At 41.1% G+C, this 17,846-nt stretch overlaps 1 protein-coding gene across 1 annotated transcript in view; it reads left to right on the forward strand.

Moving 5' to 3' along the window:
- The window catches only part of SV2C (synaptic vesicle glycoprotein 2C), a 116,809-nt gene that overhangs the window by 56,829 nt on the left and 42,134 nt on the right, over positions 1–17,846 (forward strand). Inside the window, exon 4 of the mRNA XM_063128645.1 lies at positions 4,653–4,804. Coding sequence (XP_062984715.1) covers positions 4,653–4,804 — 152 coding nt within the window. The remainder of the gene's footprint in view (positions 1–4,652; positions 4,805–17,846) is intronic.

Consider the following 17,846-nt stretch of genomic DNA (forward strand, 5'->3'; position numbering starts at 1 on the left):
AAATGCATTTTTGTGCACACTATTCCATAATATACATAATTTTGTATGCATTTTTCGTTAGAGAATTGCATCATAACATTTGGGGACATGCAAGTGCTGAAGAATAACAGTGTGTTAATTTGGTAGCTCAGTATTGTGTGAATCTGAACAAATTTCTCTCCAATCCCAAGTGGAGGGAACTGCTGAGAAGTACTTTGGAAGGTGAAGGACATCTCAAAATGTGTCTTCAGTGTGTTTGCCAATCATTGCTTGTATGGCTCACAAGAACTTTGGAATTCTAACAGTGATTGCCAAGCACACCGATGGCCACATATGTATGAATGGTTATGAAGATGGCAAGAGGTTTGCAGTCCAACATTCCATGACTACAATAAGCTTACAAGTAGGACATGGAGGCACTAGTACTCTCTGGCCCTGTTCTGAAGACACCTTAAACCACAGCTTTAACCATGGTGGTTAAGCCAGAAAGCCTTATTCACCATGGTTAAAGCTGTGGTTGTTTATTTGTTTTCAGCATTTGGTATTCAGGCATATATATTGCCTCTGAAGATGAAGGTTCTGTCTACTTAACATAGGTGATATAGGTTGCTTCCTAAAGTCCTTTTGTTATATTTATCTCAGCCCCTGAGAAGCATTGATGTTTGTTACAATTTAAAGAAGAATGCATCCCTATAGCTGCTAGGTGCTCTTCACAGAGCAGGCATTTTGAAATGAGTCCTCTTTTGTCCAGTGAAGTGGCAAATTCTAGTCTATCGTTGCCACTTCCCGGGATCCAATAAATGTTTGACCATTTTCTTTTCAGGAAATATTCTCTTGCTCTAAGGTTATTTTACAATAAGAGAGATTGGGGTGGTTTCTGGTGCTGAGGGATATGCATCATTTCAGTCCTTGCTCAAGGGTAAAGGCCATAGAGTGTCCTTTGTAATTGACGAAGTATAGATGTGTTTTGTGATTATGAATCTGTTCTTGATTAAAAGCAGCATTCAGAGCGATGCATGCTATTCCAAGTAGAGATATACGAATTTTGTTAAATCCGTTCCGTTTGAGTTTTGTGGATTTTCAGGCATCTTTTGTTCTGTCATCCACTCATTGATGGATTTTTTTAGGGATGTATGAGCATTTCAGCCCTGTTTGCAAATATGCATTTTTGCTTAGGTACAGTTGTTAGTGCTAAATTTGCACAAATGTGCATTTGCGTTAGTGCATGTGTGTACTTGCACAAATGCATGTTTGTGAAAATTTCCACCCTCCCCCACCCCCCACAGTAAACACCTGGTTCAGAAGTCTGCAGAAAAAGCTGGTCTGCTAAACAATGCAGAGGTTGTATTCATGAAAATCTGAACTCATTCCCTTGCGGAAAGTATGTGCCAATAGTGTACAGAATTGTGCAGGGTGGCTTCTCTCGCAGTCTCAGTAACATCAATAAGAAGACCTGTCCTTTTGTATCAATACAGGAATGCAACATTAGTTCCAGCAGAAGAGAGCTAAACTCTCCAGAGGACCTGTACCATGACAACTAAGGGTCATATTAGGTGTAACATTAAACACATCATAGTCTGCATGTCCCTATCTTTCTCTTTAAAACAACTGTGGGGGCGGGGGGGGGGAACAAGGATTAACCCTTTCTCCTGTGCCATTTTCCCATTGAACCCCCCTCCTGAAATTGTTATTTGCTCCCAAAGGGTGGGATTTTCAGTGGGAAAACTATGGGGAAGCCCAACTCATGCTTCCCTGAGTCTCTACAGTGACTCTCGAGTAATCATTTGACTAAAGGCCTTGCTAGACCTACCGGATAATCCGGCCGGGAGTCGGGGCAACGGCGCGCTACAGCTAGCACGCGCTGTCGCCAGCGCGCGCTGTCGCCCTTTTCCAGATGTAACACGTGACGGGGCAAGGGAAAGCCCCGTCACGTCCGCCATTTTCTTTTAATCTTAAAGGTCCATGTGTGCAGGAGCGCACCTCCGGAGAAGGTAGTTTTTTTAAAAAAATTGTGAACCGCCCAGAGAGCTTCGGCTATTGGGCGGTATAAAAATGTAATAAATAAATAAATAAATAAATAAATAAAATATAGGGTCCCCTGCTCTCCCTGCCCCTGATTCCCCCCCACAATGCCTGATGCCCCCCTGCCCACTCGCTCGCTCGCCCGTCCTCCCCCATTCGCCATGCCTTGTCCCCCGTCCTTCTTTCCCCCCGTCCCCGATGCCTGTGCCCATTCTTCTTCCCCCGCCCCTGTCCCGATACCCGTTCCCGTTCTTCCCCCGTCCCCCGTCTCCAATGCCCGTGCCCGTTCTTCTCCCCCCGCCCCATCCCATGTGCCCGTGCCCGTTCTTCTTCCCCTGCCCCCCGCCCCCGTGCCTGTGCGCATTCTTCGTCCCCTGCCCCCCATGCCCGTGCCCATTCTTCTCCCCCACCCTCTCCTGCCAAGTCCGGCCTTTCCCCCGGCCCCTATCTCCCCCCCCATGATTCCTCCCCCGGCCCAATGGGCACAGAGCTCCTATGAGCGCTGTGCCCAGTCCGCGGCTTCTCCTGGCTACTCGCAAGTAAGCGAGCAGCTGGGAAAAGCCACGGAAGTCGCTAGACTTTCCGCAGCCCCGGCCTGAGGCCAGGGCTGTGGAAAAGCCGGGCCATAAGCAAACCCGCTTATCCCAGGTTAAGGGAGGTCTTAGTCCGGCCTGACCCAGGAATCCCCTGTGCGTCATCTGGATGCACAGGAGGGAGACCGGGCCTCACACCGCGCTAACGCCTCGTCTAGCAACGGCCTAAGTGAATTGTGTATAAAAAATACTAAATATTAAAATATTACATAGCAAAACTCATCAGATGTACTCAGATGTGTTCAAAGTAGTTCCATTCTTAATTCTCGCATGTCTTTTAAAGCACTATGGTCACTGCTGACATCAGAATTCAGAAGCTTATGGTAATCAACAGCTTAATTTTAGATGTGATGAGCAGCTTATGTAGAATGGGAACTGCTTCTTAGTTCTTGAAGGTTGATAACAAGAACCTCAGAAATGGCTAAATTACACTAGTGAATAAAGGTATCCAGTTGCCAAGTGTTATTACATTTCTCCATTCAATACAAATCTGAACAATTGGAAACTGTGTGAGAAACAGTAACAAGCGAATTAGCTTTCAACATTTCCACAGTTCTGCATGATACAATTCATTAAGGGAAAATAAAATCCCAGCTACTTAATTATTGCATCCTGTATTTAAATTCAGTGTACAAGGACTAAGGGAAACTCAATATAAATAACAGCTGCGGTGTTGTTAACATTGTTTTAAATGGAGAATAATATGCATCAAATGTCAAAGATAAAAATCATGTTAAAAAAAATATTGGAGGTCTTCAGCCAAAGATTGGGCTTTGGCTGCAAAGTGGGGCTGCCAGAGAAAGAGGGGAGTGAGAGAGAAGGGGAACTGATTTGGTGATCTGAAAAATTAATTGAAGCCTATATTTGGAGTGATTTGGATGGGAAATTGGCTTGCCACCTGTGAAATTTAAATTTTAGTAATTATTTCTAAATTTGCATCTGTACATATAAAATAACATATGCAAATATTATGCAAATATGTGTCTTTTTGTCCTTTTTGTACTTTTTTTTGGTGATACACCTTAAGCATGGGCAAACCCTCACTCAACTCCTATTGAGCTTTTGAGCTAGGGAAAATAAATGATTATCCCTGAAGTCTATAAATAGCGTGGATGTTTTAAAATAATTTTGGATCCTGTCATATCCCCGATTACATCATCCCCCTGTGAAACTGCAACACCTCTCTCCTTCTCCTTCCTGCCTCCCCTCCGCACTCATGTCTTCCTTGCTACTTCAGTGGCCACAAGAGAGTGGAGGGACATCTCCCCTCCCCTCCCCTCCCCTCTCTAACATCTGACATGTTGCTATGGCTCTGTGCCTGGTGCTGGGAGTGCTCCATGTCCGTAGCACTGGGAAAATTGAAATTCTCAGCACTCCTTGCACCTGGCATGCAACTAAGCATCTTTTGGCATTGATGGAGTAGAGAGACAATTCTCCATTTCCTTGCTGTGACAGAGCATTAAGAAAGGAGGGGTCTTAGGGTGGGAGGCAGGGCTTAAGTTCTTTTCCGGCTCAGATTAAAATATCAGCCATAGAAGGTACTTTCAGAGGTCATAATGCTTGTTTTGCATTGAGAGAAGCACTACAAGCTAAGCTATGCTTGGATAATGTTCAGCAATATTACTGATTATAGTAATATTGCTGAACAGCAATAGATGTTTCTTACACTAGTGTGTAAGATGCTTTCTTACACACTAGTCAAAGAGATGTCTTAAGTAATTTATGTGCCAACAACATAAGTCATAACTGTACAAAAGGATTCAGTGTGGGGCTCCCACAAAAATTATTAGGTACGTTTAAAAAATCTCAGATATGTTTAGGGTGCAATCCTATGCAAATTTAGCTAGGAAAAAAGTCCCACAACTCCCAGCATTTCCCAGCCAGCCATATTGGCTGAGATATGCTGCAAGTTGTAGGATATTTTCCATCTAAACCTGCACAGGATTGCACCTTTATTTGCCATGTCTTTAGTTAAAAGAACAATGGAGTTAAGAAATACAGAGCTTGTTCATAGTTTCTCTTCCTGTCGTCATTAATTTATACCCTGTCTTTGATTAGGATTGGAGGAGCTGTTCCGATTGTATTCTCCTATTTTGCTGAAGTCCTTGCTCGAGAGAAACGTGGAGAGCATTTAAGTTGGCTTTGTATGTTTTGGATGATTGGGGGCATCTATGCCTCTGCCATGGCCTGGGCGATCATTCCTCACTATGGTAAGAAACATATTTTTGTTGCATTAAATTTCTGTACTGGTGGTCATAAACACTAAACCATAATAAATTTCAAATATTATCCCAGTTGCTCTTGAATTACATGACATTTCAGTGATTGTATTTCAGCTACAGTACAACTTCAATCAACAAAATGTATGGATACATTCATCAGCAGGTGGCACTGGTGTGATACTGCTCATGTACGTTTCTTATATTCTTGTAACTTCAGATTACACTTGCCAAAACCCTAGAAACTTAGAGCGTCATCACACAGTTTCCTTACTGTTGTTTTTCTGCCCTTGCTTTTGTCCCTCATTACTAGTAAACAAAGACCACATGGCCCATTCAGGGGCCATATGGCTCATTCAGGGGCCATTTTCATCTCGCCGCATTTCCTGCACACAGCAGGAGATCGCAGCACATTTCATGTTGTAAAAAAAGACTGATTAGAAGGGGTGTATTTTGCGAAGGAAAAGTAAGCAGAAGGAGTGGGAAGTGTGTGGGAGGCAGACAACAATGTCTAAATGACATCCGCATATCCATAAGTGGGCAGTAGCAAGCGTGCAATAAAATTCTCGTCTGACGAACCTCTTAGTGTCCAGTCTTGCTGAACTGTAACTGAAATGCTTTATTTCTTTTTCTAAAGATACTGTTTAAGATATATGTCCCATTATTATTATTATTATTATTATTATTATTTATTTATATAGCACCATCAATGTACATGGTGCTGTACAGAGTAAAACAGTAAATAGCAAGACCCTGCCGCATAGGCTTACAATCTAATAAAATCATAGTAAAACAATAAGGAGGGGAAGAGAATGCAAACAGGTACAGGGTAGGGTAAGCAGGCACTGGGTAGGGAAAAACTAACAGTAGAAGTAACAGTAGAAGTCTGCACAACATCATACCTTTTCCAAACTGTGCCTCTCTTAACTTTTCCTATATTTTACTTTCCTTATCCAAGCTTCTCAGTGCCAGACTCTGCTTCTCTTCTTTGCGAAGTTAATTCTGTTGGTAAATTTAGAACCCTGTGGTAGGGGACATTTTTCAAGAAAAAAGCAGCATGAAGGTGAAGGAGTGCATAATGTTTCTCCACACATCTTTCTCCCATCCCTCCCATGTTTTGTCACAAGCATAGATCTGGAAAACAGATTGTGGAGAGTTTCAGAGGAAAAGTGGGGGAATGGTTCCCCTCCTACTGTCCACCACTTCTCCCATGCTGTTGGAAGTGCAGATGCAATTCAGCTAACTCCAAAAGAAAAACAAAAGAAAACGGCTGATGTGTCTGCATGGGAAGGGAATATATATAGAGAGAGGAACTCAAAGCTTCCTAGACTCTCCTCTAATCAATGCTGTCCTTCTCTTTGATGCTAGACTGATACTCTTAGGATTGCTTACTTCACTTCATCCTTCTTCATGCTCTTGCCTCTCAGAGAAAAGACAGCTCTTTTGGTCTCCCTCCATCTTGAGTTGGTGGCCCTCCTATGCAACATGTATTTCCTGCAATAAAATGCAAGTTTTCTTATTCCTTTGACCCAGAGTCTCCAGTATGATTTATCCAGAGCAAAGCATGCTCCTTCAGCTAGGATTCCACACAACTCAGTCCTTGTTAGGTTCTCACTGTTCTGGCAACACGTGCATCATTCCTTTTGTTAGGCAGGTTGTTACCACCTCATGGTTAGTGTTCAGGCCATGGATTCATGTTTTGAACTAGCCAGTTTGGTTCATAGACAACGTTTTGAGTCCTTCGCATGTGATGCACAGCAACTGCTTACATATTAGAGTTGGGGGATTTCTAATCATTCTTTGTAAAGCAGAAATAATATTAGTCTTTTACAGATAGTTAATCTCAAATTATATACTGCTATTTGATCACTTAGGGGAAAACACTATATCAATATTTATTATTTTATTATAGTGAAACATAAGTGGGAAGAGTGGTCTAATGAAGAGATGGTGGAAGAGTGGTATGGTGTTTTGTACAGGCTGCTGATTACACAATGTCTTAAAGAGTTTTGGTTGTTCTTGTTTTACTTCTAAAATTCCTGTGCTGAAGGGGAATAGCACTTTGGTAAATTTTGCCCAGATTAAAAGTGACAGGTTCCTGAAATATAACTGGTTACCATCTCCATCCCAGATTCTGAATGGTACTCTCTGGCCCAGGCCAAGAGGAAAAGAAATATGTACTGAAGTGGAATCTTACCTAGTGAGATTGGACATTCATGAATAGAATTTAGCATAGGAAATCACTGGAAAGATTAAAAATACCTAGACTGAAAGCATTGTTTCATTGGGCATGTTACATGATGAAAATGAGCAAAATATGTCTTGTAAGCATCTAAGAGGTGGCTTTACTTCAAGATATTTAAAGAAATATATACACCATTGGAAAAATTGGTATGCAGGACATAAATGGAAGATTGTGTATTGCTTGTACCAACCCTGAAAATAGGTCCACAAAAGTTATTAATCTACAAATATCTATGTTAATCATATATAGTATATTTAAAAAGAAAAGGGATCCAGCTTTCTTTCAGTTTCTAAAAGGGGATATTTACAAATCTGCTTAGAAATCTCATGGGAGCTAATGGGTAGTTTAATTTTTAACAAGAACTTTTTTTTTTTAGTATGGAATACTTTATAATTGTCACAGGAATAATCATGTGTCCTGTTTTATATGCTGGTATGTTTCATGATCATAATAATATTTCTCTTTTATAAAAATTAATATAAAAAGAAAATTAAAAATAACTTTTTAAATGACTGAATGGGCATAGATGCTGCTTGACTTTTATAAATATGCATTTTAAAAACTTACCTTAAGGCAGGGCATTTGTGTTCATGGTTACAATAAATTGATTTCAAAGGTTACTTTGCTTTACTTATGTAAATAGCTTGGTACCTTTACTGCAATGTTGTTTTGTAACTTTTAAATGTCAATATAGCCATAACACTTAAAATATACTTATGTCAATGCATTAAACTTTTTTTTTCTCAGCGAAAGAAATTTAGGAATATAAAATTTCACATTGCATTTGCATTGGACTGTGTCATCCATGCTGACCCTCTGGCCCACTGTGCAGCCTAGCAGGGATCAGCACTGGAAATCAGCACAGTCCCCTGGTGGCTTGAAGGCATCAGGTGTGGTGAACTGGTGTGCTTGTCTCTTGAACATTGTTCCATCTGGAAGTGGCCTTGGGGAAATGTGTTACGGCCCTTCATTATTTTGAACATTCACCTGAGCTTGCACATTTTAAAGTGTTGATTCTAGAAGCAGCATTATTCCAATAAAAATGTGCTGGACAATTACACAAATGCTTAAAATGTATATTGGGACAGGGCTTATGCATGTTGCATTTTAAAATGTGGGTGTATTAATGCCAATGATAGCACTTCTAAGCCCAGTTCAGACAGCTTGTCTTGACTCTTGAAAGGATGTATGACTGATCTGCATGTGCAGTACAAGTGTGTGATATAGTAATCAGAGTGAACCACTTCATAAAGCAGTTTATATCACAAGACTGAATCCCTCCATGTAAAAAAAAAAGGGGGGTATATTAAAGAGAAGAGTTTAACTTGTTTCAAGGATCCAAGAAGTTAGTTTCAGGGATCTATAACCTTGGTTAGCCATTATTTGTGGCTGGGCTGGTACATTCTTAGAAGTGATGAGGGGAATCCTTCCTATTTCTCAGTACCTTGCATCCCAGTGAGATGTGTCAGGTGAACCATTCCTTCAAGGGAGTGACAGGGTCATTCACTTACCTGATGCCAGCCTAGGACACACTCAGGGCCCACTACACATGACATTATTCCTGCAGTTCCTCTCTTAAGTGCAGGGGTGTTGTTGTTTTGTTACAAATAGCCAACATGGGTCAATCTGGATCAATCTGGCTAGGTGGCTTTAACCCTTTATCCTCCAAAGTGATCTGAATCAGAACCCCAATTGTGCAATTTGCATTGCCCAAAAAAGTTCCCATTGATAACAAATGGGACCTTTCTTTGGCAACGTAAATTGCAGGTGCTAATCCATATCACCGCAATCTGCATTTAAGAGCGGAGCTACATGACTAATGTCCTCTGTGGTTGGGACCTTAGAAGAAATAAGAATCTTTTTCACTGTATCATCTGAGTGTCTTCCAGCTCAGTGCAAGTGGTTGTGTCTCTGAGGGGTGTAGAGCCACAGCCTAGGATAGACACAGAAAATTGTGTGTATAAACAATTTTCCTGTAACTAAAATAATGGGGGCCCTGATCAGCTGATTATGAAACCAGGCTATAGAACAACACTTGGCTCTATACATTTGACAGTCATGATTAGTAGCGATCAACTAAAACATTTCAAATTCAAAATCTGAATGAAAGTCTATAAATCATGACACAGTTTTACAAGGAAAATGGTGTAGCAATTATTTCACAGTTTGAACATAAACACACTTGACTAAAGTACATGTTAGATATAATGCTGGCTTCACTTGGTATGTTAGTGACACTATTTCCTGAGGAATCCCAGCAGGCTATAACTGTATTATAAACCATGGATTCATTTTGGGGTCTCTTATTCTTTTGTTCTTTTTCTGTCCTTCTGCCACAGTCCCTTGAGAGAGATTAGATTCTTTCTCATGTGGTGCATCGAGCCAGTCATAAGTTAGGGATATGCTTACATGATCCATAATAAAAGAAGAAGTGATTTCATACCCTGCTGTCACTACAGCAACTGTGCCAAAGTGATAGTAACGAAAGCTACTTCACACCTTGGAGAAGTGTGCCAAAATGATTACAGTTGCTGCCATACTTTAAAATTTGAAGAATTGAAAGAAGTCATCTATGCCTTGGTTTTATTTTTATTTTTTTGTTTTTATCCAATACTGAGAAAAATGTTTTATGTGGTATTGGACATATGCATAATATGCTGAAATCAGCTCTCTTTCATAAGTATGGCTGTCTTAAACACACGTACATGCACGTATCCAATGTGGATGGGATGTTCAGCTTTGAAACACAGATTTATAGTTAAAAAAATAAATAAAGCACATCTGGACTTTGGAGTGCATTGCCATCAATATGCTGATGATACACGCAGCTCTGTTTCTCCTTTTTATCCTCATCAGGTGAGGCTACAGATGTGCTAGATCGAGGCCTGGCTGTGTTAATGGATTGGATGAGGGCTAATAAATTGAAATTCAGTCCAGACAAGACTGAGATTCTGTTAATGAGTGGTTCTTCTGACTGGATGAGGATGTTCATCCTGAAATGGATGCGGTTGCATGTTTGTCTTGGGGGTTCTCTGAGAGCCATCATTGTCACTTGAGATTTAGGTGGCCCCAGTGGCACAGTGTGCCTTCTACCAGCTTCAGCTGGTGGCCCAGCTGTTTGTTCAGGGATTACCTGGCTTCAGTAATCTATGCTCTGGTAACCTCCAAGTTAGATTACTGAAATTCTCTCTCTCTCTCTCTCTCTCTCTCTCTGTCTTGAAGATGGTTCAGAAGCTGCAGCTTGTGCAAAATGTAGCAGGCAGATTGATAGCAGAGGCCAGAAAGTCTGAGCATATATCACCGATTCTGGTCCAATTGCACTGGCTACCTGTATGTTTCTAATCCCAGTTCAAGGTGCTGGTGTTGACCTATAAAGCATTACACAGGTTAGGACTGCAGTACCTGATGGAGCTCCTCTCCTGGTATGAACCCAGCTGTACACTATGATCAATGTCTGAGGTCCTCCTTTGAGAGCCTCCACCAAGGAAAGTTCAGAGTATGGCAGTAAGGGACAAGGCCTCCTCGGTGGTGGCCCCCTGACTGTGGAATGCTCTCGCCAGTGAGGTCCAGTTGCTGCCAACATTATCATCTTTTTAGCACTGGGTTAAAACTTCACTCCCAGGCATCTGACAGCATACGATGGGGTGTTTTAGGGTTTTAAAATGTTTTTTAGGATGTTTATAACAATGAATATTATGTTTTGTATTTTATCGTTTATTGTTGTTCCCGCCTTGATCAAAATGGAGAGGCGGGCAAGAAATAAATTTATTATTATTATTTTTATCAGGACCTGGTAGTTTTATTGTCAGTTGTTTTTAACTTGTTTTCAATTGCTATAAACTTTCAGATGTTAAAACTTTTTAATTATGTTTAATCAACCTGTGAACTGCCTAAAGGGCTTTGGCTATTGGACAGTATAGAAATGTAATAAATGAATTAATGAAGAAAGAAAATAATAGTACAACTAAATTGTAAGCATCTAGAGGAGAATAAAGGTGCAACCAGTCTTTCTTTCTTCTTCATAACCAATTCCAAGCTTGCTGTCACACTCTGGAGTTGACATGGCCAACTCTGCCCCATGGCGTTGGCCCACTGTGGTAGCTCTGCCTTGCTCTGGAATTGGGGCAGAAGCATTGGAAGCCACCACCTGAAGATTCTGCCTGGAGCAAGTAGCTTAATGTCCCCATGGAGGAACACTTGGGAGCATCCTGGTCATGGGATAAGTCTCCCATAACGGGAGAGCAAAGGGAGGCACACAGAGAGAGCAATGAGAGCCATTGGTGTAGTGGACTGGGACGCAGGAGATCTGGATTTTAGTCCCCACTCGACCACATCACTGATCAGTCACTGATTCTCAGCCTAATCTACCTCACGGCGTTATTGTGAGGCTAAAATGGAGGGAAGGAGGACTATGCAAGCTGCCTTGGGTTTCTTGCAGCAGGAAAAAGAAGTGGGATGTATATGTATAAGAAATAAATAAATAAATAACAGGCACCAGCTGGAACACGTAGTCCCTGAACCTAGATGCACAATAGGTGTTTGGTAGATATTCTGGAGGTGACAGACTTGACCTTGGGGGAGCTAGGGGTGGCAATGGCCGACAGAAAGCTCTGGCGTGGGCTGGTCCATGAAGTCACGAAGAGTCGGAAGCGACTGAACGAATAAACAACAAAGGGACTCTCAGAGTGAGGGCTCAGGTAGTGCTCATGCCTCAGCCTTCCCACCATCATCACCACCTTGGGGGTGACTGCAGTGAGTGTAAATATATGTATACCCTTCCCTCTTGGGGACTTCAGTGAAACACTGTATGTGTGTTAACGGCTTGTTCTGCTATATACATTTGGGTTATGACTCCACAACCCACAATTGCTCATGAAGGTTTGACCAGCAGTTGCAATGGTTGGAGTAAATAGAGGGCCTGGCCTTTGCCAATAGAGAGTTTGCCTGTGTATGGCAATGAGTGAGTGCCTCCTGTGTTGGTGGGGCAATATAGTTCAGACAAGATGCTGTATTCCACAGAAGAAGGAGGAGGAGGAGGAGGGGTTGGGTGGGCGGGCGGGCATCAGGCATTATGGGAGTTACTCACAGCAGTTCTACTTCGCTGCAACTGTTCACCTTTCCATTGCTTACCTCTGTGGGGTGCTCTGTCACAGCACCTCCAATTGCTGAAGTGGAGTGTGCTGTTGGAATTTGTGTCTGGAGTCCTGAAGCAGGGGTACATGTCAAGGTTCTTGGCTGAGAAGTGATAGCTATGTGCTTGGCTTTCTGTGAGTGTTCCAGATACAACTGCTTTGTTTAGAGTGTTCCCTTCATGTGACAAAAGAATAAATAAATTTGTATTTTAAATTTGTATTTTTGCATTGCTGCTGTTTTTATCTTGGTTGTGCTTTTATATTGTATTTTATATTATGGTTTTATACTGTAGTTTTATACTTTGAATTGTCTTAATTTTGTAGACCACCCAGAGAGCTTCAGTTATTGGGCGGTATAGAAATGCAATAAATAAATAAATAAAATTCATTTCCCCGTTTCCCATAATTAAAGTTCCCCAAGCTCTAAGGGCTTCTCTACATTAAGCAAAAATTCCGCAGCCTTACCAGGGCTTGTATTCTGGACTCTTTGTGGGTTTACAACTGGCACAATACAAGCGATTCCCCCCGCTTTTTTTGCCGGTTAATTCCCATAAGTCATTTATATCACCAGCAGGTGGCGTTACTATACTGCACGATACCTCATTTTCCATGACTTATAAAATGGCAGATTCCCGCTTGAAAATGACGGGAGAGGCATTGGAGACTGATAACATCACAAAAAGAATACACAAACTTCCATGAGTAAAAATCACAAACACATGATAAATGCCTCATGTAGAGACAGCCTAAGTGGGCATGACATGGGGCCAGAGAGCTATACCGCCATATCACACACCCTACCATCTGAGTAGTGATCTCCCTTTGTGGAGTTTCTATAATGGTTCTGATGTGCTTATTATTGGGTATAACTGAGTTATATCATATGTTGTGCTCTATCATGTTGACATGCACTTACTGAAGAAGGGGTGGTTATATTTTTATTATTTCTTTAAGTCAAGGAGAGGAAAACACTATATACCAAGTGTGAAGCTGCACCATCGACAGAGGCATGGCTGTAAATTGTAAGGGTATTTTTTGTTTAGTCGCTTCCGACTCTTCGTGACTTCATGGACCAGCCCATGTAAGGGTATAGGATACAGTATAAGTGTGCTCCTCCCCTGTACAGCTGCCAACTACAACCCTTGTCAATTGTTCCACTCATGTGCCTTTGCTGACCGAACTTTCCGCCAGTGTATCTTTCGTGGCAGCAGAATATCTGGCCTTCTGCCAGCATAGTGGGACTTCCTCTGAATCCTATAGCCCTTCCTTCCCACATACCACTCCTCAGATACTCCGCAGCCAGTATGGCTATGGCCAACAGATTCGGGGGGTCCCAGGTTGGGGAAGTCTGCTATCGCCCCTCAACTAGTGGATCTTCAAGCCATTTCTACACAAAACATTTATTGTGTGCTTGTGATTGGTCACTCATGGAAGTTTGTGGGTCCCGTACATGACATCGTCATCCTCCAGGGCATCTCCTGCTCTTTGCAAGATTTATCATGCTTTTTTTCATGACCATGAAAGTCTTGCATTTTTTTCCTCCTGCAATGAAATGCTTTAACTTTATAGTGTACTGATGTAAAGGCAGATTTTCACAAATAATACACCACCACCATCTAGTGGTCTTATAATGAAACATATCGACCTTGCCGAGAAACAGAAAGAAGGAAAAAACCATGGGAAAGGACCTGACCTAATCTCACAAGGAATCCGAAAGCAGAAGTCCCAGTAAAGTTGTGGGATTTTTCCTGGTGTAGAAATGCACAAGGTATAGGATTTCTTTCTTAATGTGCCTGCTTAAAATATTGAAAGCAACAAGGATGGCATAGCCCAGCAGAATTTAGTTTAGATGCTTATGCAAATTCAGTGCCCCCCACCCTTTGCTGTGGTTAGTACTTGAGGTGGTATTTAGTACATCTGCTTAATGAATGCTGAAAACACTTCATTAGGGAGTTCAGTAATTACCATTTCCTGTGATTCCATAGGTTGAATAGAAAATAAAAGAGGGGAATTGTTTACCAATAAGTTGAAAGGAAGGGTAAAAACCTACCAAGGATAAAAAGCCAAACTATGTGTGGCAGTATCAGGGTCAATCCAAATAGGACAGTGGGAGATCCAATTACAGATCTCCCACTTTTTAAAAAAACAATAAGAATACAAAAGTAGGCACTGGGGGCCTGTGCAATTGGAGGAGGAGGTTAACTCTTCCCTTTATGCCATTTTCCTGATCTAAATCCCTGAACACTGCTGCTTGACCTCTCTCTCTCTCATACTTTTAAACCACCCAGTAATCCAAGTTCTTTGGACAGTACAATACATTAAAAACATAAAATGCAAACAATAAGATAATGAATTTAGTTAGGGTTTGCACAGTATCAGATAGAGCTGGGGGCTGTCTATATGACACAGCAACCATCTCAGACCCACCCCAGGCTTTCCGGCAAAGCTGTAAAGAAAAAAAGTCGGGGACTTAGCCGACTTTTTTCTCCAGAGCAAGGTGAGTAAGGTGCATCTGCTGACTATCGTTGCTCTGGAGTCGCAGTGGAGGATTGCAACTCCCTGATTGGTCAGCATCTACCCGGGCGGGGGATGGGTCCGGCCACTGGAACCCCCGTGCTTTTGCTGCTGCATCGGGATTAGCCACTGCCACCCTGAAGCAGCAAAAGTGCAGGGTTTTGCTAGCCCCCACTTCTCAGAGCCTTTTCTCCTTTGTTTTGCAGTTTTATTTGAAACCCAGGTGCAAACCAAATCCTTCTTTTTGTGTCAGTTCTGTTGCCCCTGGTTGTTGTTTTTTTAAAAAAACTTCTCTTTTTTAGAGATATTTTTTATTTTATTTATTTATTTCAAACATTTCTTGGCTGCCTTTCAGGGCAAAAGACACCCCCCCCCCAAAGGGAGCTTGCAACAATAAAATACATTAAAAATAGTTAAAATATTAAAAACAATGAAAATATAAACACAATAAAATCTTAATAAAAACAGCAATAAAAGTCAACAATAAAACCACCAGCAACAACAATAGCAGTAACAGCAACAGTAAAACAATATGTTTTCAAGCCCTTCTTAAAGGCCTGCAATGAGGGAGCATGATGGACCTCCGATGGCAGCATTTGCCACAGTTCATACATTCAGCTGGAGGTACTGGTGAAATAGTGTGGAGGGTGAGTAGTACAAGTCCTCCAATCCACCACATAGACATTCTCTGGGGTGAATTGGGCCCTCAGTGTGTTTGCCCCCGTACAGTTCATAGTGGCCCCATTCAGAAGACACCTTAAACCACGGTTTTAACCATGGTGGTTAAGCCAGAAAGCCAGGCTGTGTTCAGAAGACACCTTAAACCACTGTGGTTAAAGCAGTGGTTTAAGGTGTCTTCTGAACAGGGGCACTGATTCTTTCCTTTCCCTTAATTTCAGGGGAGAATGGAATTGCCCAAACTAAAGCTGCATACGATTAGTCAGTCACATGGTGAGATCTTAGGATGTAACACAAGATTCAACTGATCCATCACAAATTGTAGATGGATAGAAATGGAAATCTGCTACTTCTACTAGAAGTAGACATACAGAAACTGAGCTTCAAATGTCTCTTGTAAATATATTTGTTTACACAAGCTTTTCCTGACTTGGAAAGGACTATGATTACCCTGTTTTACTGCTGTTTTGTTGTGATGTTTTTAATTATTTTATATGGTTTTTGTATTGTATTATATATGCATTTTATTGTGATCTACTTAGCATTTTCATTATATTAATTGGTATAGAAGTATTATAAATAAACAAAATAAATAAATAAATATAACATGCAATTGTTTTAGTCTTATGTAAACCGCCCAGAGAGATTCAGCTATGGGGTGGTATAGAAATGTAATAACACCACCACCAACATGCAAGCAAAAAATAATTAAACACTAAACACTATTGTCCTAGGTGTCTTAAAATATGAATGCTTGCTGCCCTTGAAACTGGATTAGTTTCCTTTTATTATAGCTGGAATACTGTCCACACTACTTTGTTGTTAACTACGTAAATCTTTTTCTTTTTTAGCTTATGAAATCAAGACAAAGTTGCTAAAGGAAAAATGATTGCATTTTAGATCACAAGAATTGATGGAGTAATGATAATGATAATGACAATGATAATCATGTTGTAAAGTAATGGTGCAGATTAGCAGACTGGAAAGGTATGTTTAATGAGAGCATATAAATAAAAATAAACACATTAACCAAAGTAAAACAATTCCAAAGAACAATTTCTTTGGAAGTATTAAACAAACGTTTAAAAAACAAAAGGGTCGTTTTTCAATTGCAGTCAATATTTTCTTCTTACACATTATCCTTGGTTGTCTGCCATGTTATCAAAACTGTTTATGTTTTGTGGTGGAGATAGCGTAACAGGAGGAGACTACTATTGCAGAGTCCTCTTGTTGGTTTGCTGCTGATTCATACATCTTTATTTTTATGCATTTTAAAGTGCTCTAACTGAAGAACAGTACTGAGCCAGACCCAATCAAGAACTGCAGATATGTTGTGGGTATATAAATCTCCGGGGCCGCTGACTCACTCAGCCGTATAGTCAGCTCAATTACGTGGTGCAGTCCTTGTAATGAGATTTTCAATGGTATCAACTTAGCATTAACCCACAGTGGCCTGTTCAGCCCTTTTGTTGTATAATTAGAGCATTACCTTTTCAAGCTCTTGTTGTCTCTGATCTGTGTTGAACTGTTGTTATAGAAAGTTCAATGTAAACGTTTAATAACTGGACTACAGGTTTCCCCATCCCCCACAACTTGTCTGTGTGGTGCAGTGGATAGAGTGTTTCTCCATGCTTCCATTTCATTCCTCTGTTATTTTACTATGGTATGTTCTTAGATTGTAACTCTCTTGGGGGTAGGGAACTGTCTTCTCATTCTTTAAAAAGCACCAGGTGCATAGATGTCACTACATAAATAAATGATATTAATAATATAAAACAATCAGATTTGGGGTGGAAAGGTGGGATACAGCAATAATTGGAACAACTGGAATCCAAGTAGAGGAAAATTGCTCTCAAATCCAGTCAAACACAGCAATGGAGGTAAAGGAACATTTTGTCTTCTTCACCATTATGTTCTCTCAATATCATCCATTGGAACTTTTCCATGTAGTTTGGGGCCTTTTGTGTTCCTGGCCAGTGAGAGATCTGATAGGATTCTCGGTAGCACACTGTGACATGCTCACAAGGATAAAATTATTTGTATCTGTTGCAACGTAGATACCACAATCAGACAGTTCAGTCTGTGGAGGTGTCCTGGGCACTGTCTGGTCAGATATTCTTGGATGACTTTCAGTTTTAAAGGTCAAGAACATGGATAAGATGCTTGGTACCTCTATCTGTTTGCTTGCCCTTTGCCCCTCATGGCTTATTATACATAGTTGGGGGGGGGGGATCTGGGTACAGAATGTTATCAATTCCTCCTTATAAAAGGGAATGGATCCAGTTTCCTGAAAAGAGGTAATAGTGCAACCACTTGAGGCAAAGGGGGGGATATTGTTGGACCTGGAAAATCTAAATAACTATAGGCCTGTGGCTAGTATCCCCTTCCAGGGCAAAGTGCTTGAGAGTGTAGTGGTTGATCAGATCCAGGCACTCTTGGATGGGATTTAGTTGGGATTTAGGCC

This window comes from Elgaria multicarinata, chromosome 6 (assembly GCF_023053635.1).
Source record: "Elgaria multicarinata webbii isolate HBS135686 ecotype San Diego chromosome 6, rElgMul1.1.pri, whole genome shotgun sequence".
Classification (NCBI taxonomy): Eukaryota; Metazoa; Chordata; class Lepidosauria; order Squamata; family Anguidae; genus Elgaria; species Elgaria multicarinata.